General features: G+C 35.9%; 1 protein-coding gene across 2 annotated transcripts in view; it reads right to left on the bottom strand.

Annotated features, from left to right (window-relative positions):
- Positions 1 to 14,179, bottom strand: part of LAMA2 (laminin subunit alpha 2) — a gene marked incomplete at both ends in the record, with an annotated part of 652,317 nt that overhangs the window by 424,524 nt on the left and 213,614 nt on the right. For both annotated transcript variants that reach the window (XM_080699817.1, XM_080699818.1), the window contains one exon: positions 10,303 to 10,545. In XM_080699817.1, the coding sequence (XP_080555943.1) occupies positions 10,303 to 10,545 (243 nt within the window). The remainder of the gene's footprint in view (positions 1 to 10,302; positions 10,546 to 14,179) is intronic.

Below are 14,179 nucleotides of genomic sequence, written 5' to 3'. Positions count from 1 at the left end.
AGGATCACAGGTTCACAGCCAGCCTCAACAATTTAATGAGTCCCTTTGCAACTTAGTGAGACCATGTAAATAGGATTGGAGGTATAGCTCAGAGGTAGAAGCGCCTGGATTCCATCCTTAGTACCAGAAAAAATAATAAAATATTTTAATGAATTACCTATTTTATGTTTGTATTGTGATAAACAAAATATTTCAAATGTTCTGTATATTACAACTGGAGTCAAAGACATTTTGTTTCTATTGTGAATTGTGTCACTATACTATTTCGACTTTAGTTCTTTTGGAAGGACACCAGCAGTTGTATGGCCGGGTCATATGATGGTTCTATTCCTAGTCTTTTGAGGAACTTCCATACCATACTGATCTCCATTGTAGTTGTACTAATTTACATTCCCACCAACAGTATGTAAAAATTCCTATTTCCTAACATCCTATTATTATTTTGTGTGTGTGTGTGTATGTGTGGTACTGGGGTTCCTGGAAACCCTTCTACTTCCGGGCTACACTCCCAGACCTATTTTTATATTTTATTTGGAAACAGGGTCTCTTAAGCCAGCGTGGCTGGCTTCGAACCTGCGCGATCCTCCTGTCTCCGCCTCCCAAGCGTGGGGATTACAAGCGTGCGCCACCACGCCTGGCGTAACATCCTATTTTTTTTTTTTTTTGTATTTTTGATGCTTGTCATTCTAACTGGAGTTAGATGGAATCTGTGTTGTTTTTATTTGACTTTCCCTAATTGCTCATGATGTTGCCATGTTTTTAAATATCTGATAACAATTTTTAATTCTTCTTTCGGAAAGTGTCTATATGCAGTTAAATTGCCGATTTTTAATTGTTTTTTTAATAAGTTCTTTATGTATTCTAGATATTAGACCTCACATTTCACAATAGCCAAACTACATAATCAACCTAGGTGTTTATCAACAAGATGAATGAATAAAGAAAATGTGGTATATGCACACAATGGAATTTTATTCTGTCATAAAGAGCTAAATTATTTCATTTGCAACAACATGGATGTAACTAAATAATATCATGTGAAGTGAGATCAGTGAGTCTGAGAAAGTCAGGGTCTTTCATGTTTTCTCATATGTAAAAGCAAAAAGAAAATAGGAAACACAAGACTTCAGAAAAACGAAAAGAGAGATTAGTAAAATAGAGGAAGAGGTTTGGAGGAAGGAACGGGAAAAAGTAGACTTGAGGAAGGAAACAGTTCAAACAATGTTCTATCCATATACAAAGGTATCACTGCCAATCTCACTAAAATGTTCAGGGCAGAGGTAGGGATAGGGTGGGATGTGAAGGAAATCATACCAAGTGCTCTGCATGTATGTCAAATTGAATCTCACTGTAAAATTACAATGTACTGATAAAAGTATATTTTAAAAAATAAGTTATAAATTTGGTTTGAATTGAAAAACAGAGCTAGGATTTTTTAAATTTTTTAAATATAGGATTCTATATTATCCTCACAGCAAGGGGCACCTTTGTGTTTTTGCTCTTAAGGTAATGATGGTCCCAATGCTGGTCAATGCAAGAATTACTCTGAGAGAAAAGTCTAAGACAACAAATAATCTTTTATCCAAATTACTATTCATAACTGAAACAAATTCTTAATACCATGCTGCTTCTTCCTGCAGGAGCAATTCCAAGGGTAATTGAGAAAGATGAGTTCCTCATTTCCACAGGAGCACACGCATGGAATCTTGCTATACCCTTACCAACACCATGTCAAAGGAGAATCTCCAAAACATTTTTTATTACAGTGTTGGTTTTGTTTCTTCTTTCTCCAGCATTTGCAATTCTAAAGATGACCATAATGTCAGATGATGAAAAGAAAAAGAAAAATATTCTGTCTCCCTATATAAAATTCTGTCACATAATAAAATCAAAATAATATCAAAGCTCTACATACAGTTAACAAAAAAAAGTATCTTGAAGAATTAATGATGGTTTCTTCAGGGATTTTTACAGAAGACTACCATGTTTCAAAAGCAAACTCAAAGTGAATCTAAATTCCAGTAGGTTTACTGTGGGAAGGGCTGTGGTAAAAAGGAGAAAAATAAACCATTTGCAAATAAAGGTATGAAGAGATTGAGTATATTTCAGCATAGTAACTGGGAATATTTATTTAGTTATGGGCCAGTCACAATCCAATTAAATTAAAACTGACAATCCTAGTCACAAAATTTTATATAACAGAAAAATACTGATTATAATTTTAATTCTATGATCTCTAAAATACTGCCATCTATAGAACCCATCTTTCCAAATATTAAAGTAATTTTCTCTCAACATCTTTTCAACCATTAGTAACTTCAAGTTTATTTACTCCACTCAAACTTACCCAGCAATTCAGTTCACAAAATCCTACCACATTTCTGAGAGAAAAAAAAAATACATATGTGCACACACACACACACATAAATATATATATATATATATATATATATATATATATATATATATATCTTTTTTTCTCAGTTACAAGTAGTTAGAATCATTGATATTCTTTCCCTAAATAACTGGCCTATATTCTGCTGTCTGAATAGTGATAGTAATCTGTTAGCAGAGACATCGGAATATGCAAGAGTACTGAAGGCATATGTAGGGATTCCAGAATCCCTCCCAAATTCACTGAGTTAAAACCTCTGGTCTTAGAAATATCTAGTTTCAAATGCTCCTAGGTGATTTCCAAATAAAGCCAACTTCTCAGTGGTATCTCCAAAAAGGAGGCCTTTTTAGTGTTTTCCAGTTGGACTTGGTAAAATGCTTTAAGCAGAGGCAGCCCTTGGGCCGTGACAGTGATGATGGAGTTGGCTCGCTGTGGCACCGCTAGAGGGGCAAGTCTATGCAGCTCTGCCCACTGGAACTCTCCCTGTGGCTAAGCCTCACAAAATAACAGGAGGCCTCCTGTGGTCTGCTTCTTCACACCCTGAAACTCCTATTAGTATATCATTCACTCAAAGAAGAGGAAAGTGGGTCCCTGCTGAGACCTCTCTTGGCATTGATGATATAAAATTGCCCTTCTAACATGAAACTCTTTCAAGACTTGCTCAAACCCTCTTTCTGTTTGCAGCCTGGATAATGACACACAGGGTTGTCCCTCAGTTGTCCTGCATTACGCCTCCTTTGCCAGGCCTTGAGACTCGATGCCCTATGATATCTCATAGCTAAGATTGAGCCTCTCTTCTCCCTTTGGGTGTAAGCCCAGGATGCTACGCTGCAGGGTTGATTACTTTCTTGGTAGTAATCAAAACTTTTTTTTTTTTTTTTGCAGGTCTGGGGATGGAACCCAGGGGCATTTGACCTCCAAGCTACACCCTCCCTATATTTTATTATTTATTTTGAAACCGGGTCTCACTGAGTTGCAGAGGGCCTCACTATGTAGCTGAGGCTGTCCGCAAACTGCAATCCTCCAGGTCTCAGCCTCCCAAATGCTGGGATTACAAGCGTGCGCCACCACGCCCGGCTGTAATCAAAACTTTTTATTTTAGAAACTGGATACATGCCAAAAATACTCTTCTGGTAAATCCACATGACTAACAATTGTTGATCTCTTTAAAACTGTGTGAGGTAGAGAGCCCGGGAGGGTCTGAGCCATAAGACAGAGAATAGTGAGTAGGGGAGGCAAGTTGGATCAATAAAGATAAAGAAATAAGAAATTATGATGCAGCTAAGATAAAAGAGGCCAGGAGAAATGGCTAGAAGTCTAGGATGATATTCATGCCCAGGCCATATTGAACTTTAGATACAGAGGCTGAAGCAGACAACTAGGGCCTCCGTTTGTAGAACATTAAGGAGCTTACCCAAGTATCTTTTGGCTCTAAAATGAGACACTATTCTTTTAAATATACTATTTTTAAATGTTCAAAAACTTTTGTCAAAATTCTCCAGTCAAGTCACAATAGATTTAGCATTAGTCAGCACACTGTTTTATATTTATGCTCTAGCCTTAAAATATATTGTTGTTTAATTAATGTGTTATAATTAAGACATGTGTATTTCATAAAGGCTTATTTCATGGGTGGGCCTTAAAAGTACTCTATTTTCCTTATTTCTGACCTAAACTTATATTTAAAGAACATTATGAAGGTCTGGAAGAAAATGACCTTTCTATGCTTAGTCAAAAAATACAATGCAAATCATGGTACATATTTAGACATTATCATCAAAATGATACCTCTTAAAATACCTCTTTAAACTGTCACAGATCATAGGCAATGAAGGGTCACAATGACTAGATACAATGTAGCATCCTTAATTAGATAGATCCAAGAAGAGAGAGAAGAAAAAAGATTGTAATGATAAAACTCAAATATTCAGGAAGTCCTAAGCTCTAATTAATAGTAATATATCAATGTTAACTTCTTAATTTTCACAAGTGCATCCTGAGTGAAGAGGTATGTACTCTTCTTATATTTAAGTAAATATATCCTGTTACCAAAGTTTAAAAAAGATACATGCATGACTTTACTTCTGTTTATAATGAGTTACATAACTAAGGAAATGTTCTCCATGATAGCAACTAGACAAACCGTATAAAATTTACAAAAACATCTGTTTAAAGCCACCTGAGAGCTATTAAGAGGATGAGACATAACATTAATATCAAGGAGAAGAAAGATATCTGCGTAGGTGACTGACGTATCATGACAGCTCTGGTCCAGTGGGCATTTTCCTGTCCAAAAGGCATGGCTGAAAGACAGAACAGCGCGGTTGACAGCCTTGCTGTATTAGGAAGACAAAAGCTAGATTGAGGGACTAGCAGGGGTGGGGTTTTGGTAAATCCCACACATGTTGGCTTGGACTCCAAAGACAGGCAGCCTAGGAATGAGGATGACTGGAATTAAAACAGCTGTCACTGGGCTTTAGTACAGCGTGAGTCATCTGAGTGTCCCAGAAATGTTTTAAGAGGATCCAGATTGCCACAGGATAGCAGAAACATCAAAAAATCCTCACAGGATGAAGAGAATATTCTACCCACTCAATTATTTCTACACCTACTTTCTCAAATACAACTTCTGTATACAAAGTAATTAGGCATATGAGGACAATATAAAAAAAATCAGGAGATGAAAGAGACAATAAAATACACCCACAAGGCAAGGTATTAGAATTAGATAACAAAAATTTTTAAATAATTGTTACTTTATACTTAAGAAGAACAAAATACAACATTGGATTTTTCAATAGATATTATATTATTAAATTAAAATTGAAAATAATTGTAAAATTTTAATATAAAATTAGAAATTCTAAACTCCCACTTGAAAGCAAACCAAAGAAATTCTAGAAACTGAAGGGTATGATAAAATGAAAATTCTACAAATAGTTTTGGCATATTTTATATAACTTAGGAGAAAATCAATGAACTACAAGTATACTAGAAGAAAATTTTCAGAATAAAGGTACAAGAAGACAAAAATATAAAAGTATTATACATAGGATATACAGTAAGAAGGTCCAAGTTACTTTTAATTGGAATTATAGGGGACTGGAGAAGAAGCAATATTTGGGGAGGCACTCAGTGATTTCTTGAACTGATGAAATACATCACTCTACAGATATATCAAACCAAATAAAATCTCTTCAGGAAAATAAAAAGGTAAATCAAGAGCAGCATTGCCCAGCAGAACTCTCCAATGATGAAAATGTTCTACTCTGCACAATTCAGTGTGGTGGCTGCTAGTCTCCTCTAGCCACTGAGCACTTGAAATGTGGATAGTACAACTGAGGAATTCAACTTTAATATAATTTGAATTAACTGAGATTTTAATTAATTAATTAATTTATTTATTTATTTTGTTGGTACTGGGTTTCCTGGAAGCCCTTGTACCTCCGGGCTACACTCCCAGACCAATTTTTTTTATATTTTTTTTAATTTGGAAACAAGGTCTCTTAAGCCAGCGAGGCTGACTTCGAACCTGCGTGATCCTCCTGTCTCCGACTCCCAAGCGCGGGGATTACAAGTGTGCGCCACCACGCCTGGCTGAGATTTAAATTTAAATAAGCACATATGGCTAGCTTCAGTTGTATTGGGCAGTGCATATTTGACGCATGATAGCAAAACTACAAAAAAAAAAAAAAAAGAAAACGATAAAAATTCTTAAGGAAAACAGAAAAGTCACTCCAAAGGGCAGCAATTAAATAGCTATATCCTTTACATAAACAATGGAAGTTTGAAAATAATGAAAACAAGATAAATGACTATGAATCTACAATTATATCCCTAATGTCAATATTTCTTAATAAAAGAGGTGATTCTATTATGTACTTGGTTTTGCACATAGACATTATTAGAAATAAATTTGCATGTTGGTCTTGAAATTTGAAATGCTAAGAGCTGTTGCTGATTTCTCTGTATATCTGAGAAGATGACCTCCTCCATGGGATTTCTTCAGCTAACGTTCACAGACTTGATGAGGAATGTGGATTTACCACTTCTGTATACACTTCATATATACTTCTCTCTATACACTTCTGCTGCAGCACTTATATCATCATGTTTCATTTACTAGTTTATACATTTGTTTCTCTTAATTTGTTGTGACTTCTCTAGGAAGTTTTGAAAATAAATACCTAATCATTGTATTTCAAGGGTTAGCCAAAAGTACATGATTTTTTACCTAAAATATAGTGAGACTCAGATTTTTTATAGTCATTTTTCTGAGAAATATTGAGGATAAATATACAAAATTTTTAGACTATGTTCAAGTGTTACATGATATCCAAAACCATATTACTTTTGAACGCAAAGATGTCTTAGAACAATTGATGTATTAAAGAAATTTGGTCTCAGAAAGATTAGTTTATCTGTTCAAGGTTCCTCTAAGAACAAAGACCAAGATAAGAAGACGGATCTTCTTGTCCTTGTTTTGTTTGTTGGTTGGTTGGTTGGTTGGTTGGTTGGTTGGTTGGTTTTTATCACATAATATTTCAGAACTAGGACTCCGTGTATATTTGTTGACTAGATTCAGAAATACTATGCATATCTCCTCTAAATCATTTTGAGTGTAGCAATTACCAACTTTAAAAAAAAATCAACTTCAGGTCTTTGCTAAAAGATGCAAAACACACTTACCAGGTAGTCAGGACACCTGGATTCTTATTTCAGCTCTATTACCATATAGTTTGAGTCTTGTTTGAATCCCTTGTCTTCTCTGAGCCTACTCTAAAAGCAACACATTCTAGCAAATAAAGCGCACAAAGTGAGAAGACAGTTTACAAGTCTGACCTTAATCCTCATTCTTAAATTATATTCTTCTTCTTCAAATATTTTGGAATTCTCCCTCTTCTATACTTTAATCTCCTCTCTATAAGAAACAAATAGATTTAAAGAAACATGCCACAGGGAAAATTGAATTAGCTGTTCTTTTTAAATATTTTCTTTATTTTGTTCTTGTGATGCTAGAGATTGAACCCAAGGGCATTCTACCTCCAAACTCTACTTCCAGCAATATTTTATTTTTTATTTGGAAACAAGATCTCACGTACTAAGTTGCTGAGTCTGGCTTTGAACCTGCAGTCCTCCTGTCTTAGCCTTCCAAATACTGGAATTATAGGCTCACACCACCACAATATTCAATACCATAGAGTAGTTTTTATTGAATGTTGTTTAGGAGTGAAACGAATATAGCCAGTTATAGAAAAAAACAAGCAAATAAACATGTCTGTCTGTTCCATGTTGGCAGTGTGATGTGGTCTAAAGGATGAAGAACTTCACTAGTGCAGGAGAGCGTGATGAGGGGATTTGCATATAACTCGTACGTTACACACCACTGAGGTGTATTTCATATATTGCTCAAGTAATTTTTGAATGAGGTAATTTTTAAATAGCAAATAATGATTTAAAATTATTAGAAAAGCATTAGTCCTGATTAAGCACTGAATCTAGAAGAAAAATTAATACAAATCCAACGTGTGTGTGTGTGTGTGTGTGTGTGTGTGTGTGTGTGTATGTTTTCTCATCACTCCCCCTACCTCCATATCCTGGGGCCAAACTGGCCAGGAACAGGCTGCCTCTGGACACAAAGCAGCTGAACAGCTGTGTGACTCACTGCCTTGACTCCTTGTCATTTGGCAGATTGAGATCCCTAACGAGAGCACCATTTGAAATGCTTTTTCCCAAAACTTGTATTTTTTAACACAGATTTTGAAATAGAGTGAGGCACTGGTTTGCTTTTACAAAATAACATTGTCGAAAGGGAGTCTGATAGATTTATGTCCAAAACTTAACTTTCTTCCAGAAGTGATTAGGGATACCCCTAGACTGACTGGGAGAGGCAAAATAGAATATGGATCAGTTTCCTGAAGTATGTGACTATAAAAAGTGGGACTATCAGACACAAGTACAGAAAGTTTTTTGACTTACACATTTAGTAGATATGTACTTTAAATTTTAACTTTGAATCTTTTTCCAGGCTACCAATATGCGGTACAATTCTCTTTTGTGATACTAGACAGGAGAAAAAAACTATAACTTCTAGTCAGCCCCTCAATTACAAGGAGAAAAATAAATTCTCTACCCTGTGCTGTGCTATTAGCATTTTTTGGACACTGTGTTTTCACATCTCATCATGTCTACAAAATGTTCAACTGTGTCTCCTGTATTTATATAACCACCCTGTTCTTCAGTTTAGTACAGAATTCAATAAATGCCATGAGATATTCAGTACTTTATTATAAAATTAGCTTTGTGCTAGATAACTTTGCACAACAGTGGGATAATGTGAACATTTTGAACAAGTTTAAGAAAGGCTATACTAATATATGATGGTTAGTAGGTTGTATATATTAAATGCATTTACAATGTATGGTATTTTCAATTTCTGATGGAACTATAATAGGGATAGAGCCCCAAGATTTGTTGAGGAGCTTCTTTTTAGGTAGATAGATCATAAAGAGGTAAAGCACACATACTAAAGGGAGACAGGTCAGAAAAATATAATGAAGGACCTTTGTACTCAGGCCCTTCCTGTATATAACTTCAGAAAACTGATTCATATTCTATTTTACCTATCCCAGTCAGTCTAGGGGTATCTCTAATCACTTCTGGAAGAAAGTTAAGTTTTGGACATAAATCTATCAGACTCCCTTTCGACAATGTTTTTCAGTTGGAGAATTGAAAAAAATCACTAAGTTGAGGATTGGTATTTGAATGGGAATAATAATCATAAATATAGTAATTAATATTACCATTATTGTTATAAAGCAGAAAACATAGTGCTTATAGAGTGCTTAGTGAGTACTTTAAATATAATAATTCATTGACGCCGGGCGTGGAGGCGCACGCTTGTAATCCCCGCGCTTGGGAGGCGGAGACAGGAGGATTGCGCAGGTTCGAAGCCAGCCGCGCTGGCGTAAGAGACTCTGTTTCAAAAATATAAAATAGGTCTGGGAGTGTAGCCCGGAGGTAGAAGGGCTTCCAGGAACCCCAGTACCACCAAAATAAATAAATAAATAAATAAATAAATAAATATAATAATTCATTGAATCATCATGACAATCCTATAAGATAATAACTATTAGAGTTGTTCCCAATTTACGGAACATGAATTTATGGAACATGAGATAAAAACTGAGGTGCTGAGAATTTAAGCAACTGGACCAAGAACACACAACTAATAATAAGAAAGCTGTGGCTTGAATTTGTGGCTTAAAACTAATGAATAAATCTAAAATCTTAACTACAAGATGAAAAACACTGCAGGGTATCAGAACACTTTTGAATTAAACATAAACCTCTCTTGCACATAATTGAGGACCTAAGAACCCTGCACATTACTGTTCAGTATGGCCCGACCATAGGGAAGGAACCCCACTGTAGCCCTCTGTGGTGACAGGAGAAGCACATCCAAAGATGGACAGGATGTCTTTGTACTCAGGCCCTTCCTGTGGATTATGTTTCTTCACAAATGCCCTTCTTTTGTCTCCATCTTCAGACCAGAGCATACACAAAGGTAAGACTGCCTTCAAGGTCCCTAGTCCATCTCTATTCATTAGAAATTTTCTTTGTCAGGAAAGTTTCTTCATATATAAAATTAATCATTGACTTTCTAACTTAAACCCATTTCCTCCTCTCTGATCTTTATTGGAGATAGGAGACACATGAAGGTAGTTAACATTCTAATCACCTCAGGTTTTTCTTTTTCTTTTTAATTTAATAACTCATTTAAATGTACTTCTGCTAAGTCCCACTTTAAAATCTCTCTGACATTAATTACAGATATATTAAAATCTTTCTGACAGGCCTATTTTGCCATGTTAAGTGTACTTCAATGGTGAATTTTCTCATCTTACCTCTCCGTTTTCTAGAGGGTGTATCTTAGAATAAAAGGAAGTGCAGATGACCTCATCGTCTTTGGCATAGGATGGGGGCCCGGTGCGGGGGTAAATGTTGTAGAGGGTTAGGCACTCTGTGTCTGTTACAGCATGGTACTGCCATGGCTTGTATTCAATATTATCTAGTGAACGTTCCAAAATCCAGTTTCCAGGACGAGGAGAATTAGCTGCTTTCACAATCACATAAGCAATCTGGAACACCTGGGAAAAAGAAACAACAACATAACTTTTCAATTCCAAAGTGTTTTCATCCTGTTATATGAAATATAAATCTAAATGCTACAGATTTTATGTCAGACTTTATTCTGTAACTCTGTTATGTTCTCTGAAATGATTTTACTTTTGCATGTTCATATTTAATTTTGTTTTCCTAACAGGAGATGTTTCCTTTTGACAGCCATGACCTTAAAAGGGTTAGGACTAGATTCTTAGGCTTGTTAGGCATGTTCTCTAACAACTCATTGGCACTTCACGTAATTTTTACAGAGCTCCATTACAACAATTGCTACTGAAAGCATTTGCTTACCAACTTTCTCACTGTTCTAGTCAACTTCTTCATGTCTGTGACCAAAATACTTGATGGACACTTTTAGAGGATGAAAGATTCTTTAGGCTCATAGTTTGGGAGGTCCAGTCCACGCCAGCCAGCTCCAAGGCAGAAACCGGCAGCAAGGCACAGCTGAGGGACACTACTCGCATTATGGCAGCCAGAAGGAGAGAAAGAGGTGGGGTGGGGGCAAAGTTACAGATACAAATCCCAAGGCCGTGCCATCAGAGACCCACCTCCCTCAGCCATGTTCTACCTACAAACCCAGCTGCATTGCTTCACACCTGAACTTTGGGGTACAATTTAAGTCGAATCATAACCCTCACCTTATACCTTAGGCATAATAAAATATATGCTACCTAAAAATTCCACATGTAAATAGTCCTTGATAGTTTAAAAACATGCTTACTTATATTACTCAATTCTTTAAAAAGTATCATTTATATGAATTTAGTATGTGGGCCCATATTTACCCATACCTGGGAAGATTTTCAACTCTTATCTTTCTTTAATGTAAATTAAAGAATTTACATTACAGGCACACCACCAAACCACCCAGAGACAGCTAGAATTAAATGAGATTATGTACGTAGCCAGGAGTGGTGGCCCCTGCATTTGGGAGGCTGAGACAGGAGGACCTTGGTTCCAGGACAGCCTCAGCTATCTAGTGAGGTCCTTTGCAACTCAGTGAAACCCTGTTTCAAAATAAAGAATAAAAAATAGGCCCGGAGGTGTAGCTAGGAGGTAGAATGCCCTCTGGGTTTCATCCCCAATACCACACCCACACACAAAAGAGAGATAATGTATATAAAGTACTTGGTAAGAAACCTGGCAGTAAATTCTTAGTACATGTCAATTCCTCTATATCCCCAAATAGAAAATATTGGAGAAGAAAGTCCAGTGACATGAAGACAACTGGTTGACTCCAGAGCACATCAAAGGAAGGGTTTCTGTACCCTATCTTTACAGAGGTAAATATGTTTAAAAAATGGAGAAATAAAGAAAGAAGCATCAGTACTATATCAAGAAAGGAACAATTGAGGGGAAGGTGGCAATCCTTTATTTTCAAATATGCAAAGAATATGAAGATCTAAACTGAAAATATCATGGATGTTTTATGATAGTCCATATTTGTGTCTTAACAATGAGGTCCAATATCCAAAAGAGTAATTTCAAACACTGTTGAATAACATTTATGTGCAATGTTCTGGGTAGAAATATGGATACAAACTAGTATATAATACTGTCCCACCAAAATGGTGCTGATAATACATGATAATATTGAGACATGAAAAATACAATAGTAATAGAGTAATGGGATATGTTCATGAGTGGTAAGTGATGTAAGATATGGAGCGCTTGACAGTTGTAAGCTCTGAGAAACTGAGGTCACCAGTGGATCACAACTAGGAGGACAGCCAGTCCCACTACCATGTGTTTAAAGGGCTTGCTGAGCCATGGAGGGAATCCTAAAGGAATGTTCTAGAAAGAAACTCCATCTGCTTTATTGCCTTAACATGAGAACTTCATGAGCTCATGTTTAGTACCCATGGTATTCTCTAAGGGACTGAATTTGAAATATGAAAAGTTGATATAGAAAGAGAAATACAGGTAGGTGGCTCTGATACTGGTCCTTTGACAGCTTTTCTAGAATGTGGCCACACTGTGTGCAAGCGAGAGGAAAATCACTAGCCATCAAATGATTGAAATTAAGTCTGATATTTACTGTATAGGCACAGCTTTGGGAGAGCTGATAGTTGAAATACTTAAATGCTTCTGTGTGCTTCAGTAATGCCCTGCTGCACAACCTCCCAAATATTCCTGCTTCTATGAGACCGTCTGAATGATCCCAGCAGAGGAGGAACAGCCAAAACACCTATTATGATTAGTATGGGATTTATTTTTATTTTATTTTATTATTTATTTATTTATTTTATTGATGGTACTGGGGTTCCTGGAAACCCTTCTACCTCCGGGCTACACTCCCAGACCTATTTTTTTTATATTTTTATTTGGAAACAGGGTCTCTTAAGCCAGCGCGGCTGGCTTTGAACCTGTATGATCCTCCTGCCTCCACCTCCCAAGCACGGGGATTACAAGCGTGCACCACCACGCCCGGCATTAGTATGGGATTTAATTGTTCTGTTTTACTGCAAATCATTGCAGGTGGTTAATATTGAATTTGTATTACAAAGATACAAAGATTAGTAAAACTGCAGATAGATAAACATATCTATATATGTGCATATAAATATATATAATCTATACTTGTGCATATAAATACCTGAAAATGCTTAGATATTTCAGGAAAGAATTTACATAAATATAGTAAAAGTGTTACCTCTAGGGTTTTAGAATGAAGAGTCAAGTAGAAAAGGAGGGCTTTTACTTTAGTCTAGTATCCAGCTATAGTACTAGTATTAACTTTAATGTCTTACATTTTAGTAAAATAGTTTTTGATATAAAGGAAAAATTAAAATAAAATGTATCAGAGAAAGGAAAAAATAGGAATAACATGGGACATACTTTAGCAACTAGTACCCAAAATATTATTTCTGAAATTTTTAGATTTAATTTATAAAGAATTATTTCTCTTAGAGAGTTCATATTCTATAGTCCCTTACATGGAACTTTCTTAAAAGGAAATTCATCAAGGAACATATCAAATAAATTTAAACTTACAGAAAACATAGGCAGAGATTTCTCTAATATAAAATATGAAATACTCTCTTCCTAATTGTTGGTAACCCCAAAGTATCCTTGGAGGGCTTCTCTAGGCACAGGAATTATAGCATTTACATCTTTAGAAATACTATAATCCCTATTATGACTCTTTTGAAACGATAGGTATTCAGCCGGCCATGTCACACATGCCTTTAATCCCAATGCTTAGGAGGCTGAGACAGAAGAATCACAAGTTTGAGATCAGTCTCAGCTACTTAGTGAGACTCTCAACAACGTAGTGAGACTATTTCAAAACAAAACATTAAAATAACAAGAGGTATAGCATAGGAGTAGAATTCCCCTGGGTTTGACCCCTAGTACTACAAGAAAAAAAAAAAAGGGTAGGTATTCAAGAGGTTTTAGATTTAGTTCGATAACCAAAGTCACTGTAACTTCATGTTGCTCCTGTGAGCCTAGCACTGGCCATTTCTTTTTTTTTTGGAGCTTGAATCCCTGTCAACAGTGGCATTTTGGGGAAACTGTAGGAACCAAGGCATTAAAAATTAGGTTCCTCTGATTATAATCTTATTATACCCCTAAAGCCTGAGAAAATTACTTAAATTC

This window comes from Muscardinus avellanarius (genome assembly GCF_963383645.1).
Source record: "Muscardinus avellanarius genome assembly, chromosome: 8".
In the NCBI taxonomy this organism is placed as follows: Eukaryota; Metazoa; Chordata; class Mammalia; order Rodentia; family Gliridae; genus Muscardinus; species Muscardinus avellanarius.
This window is presented reverse-complemented; position numbering and strand designations above follow the sequence as displayed.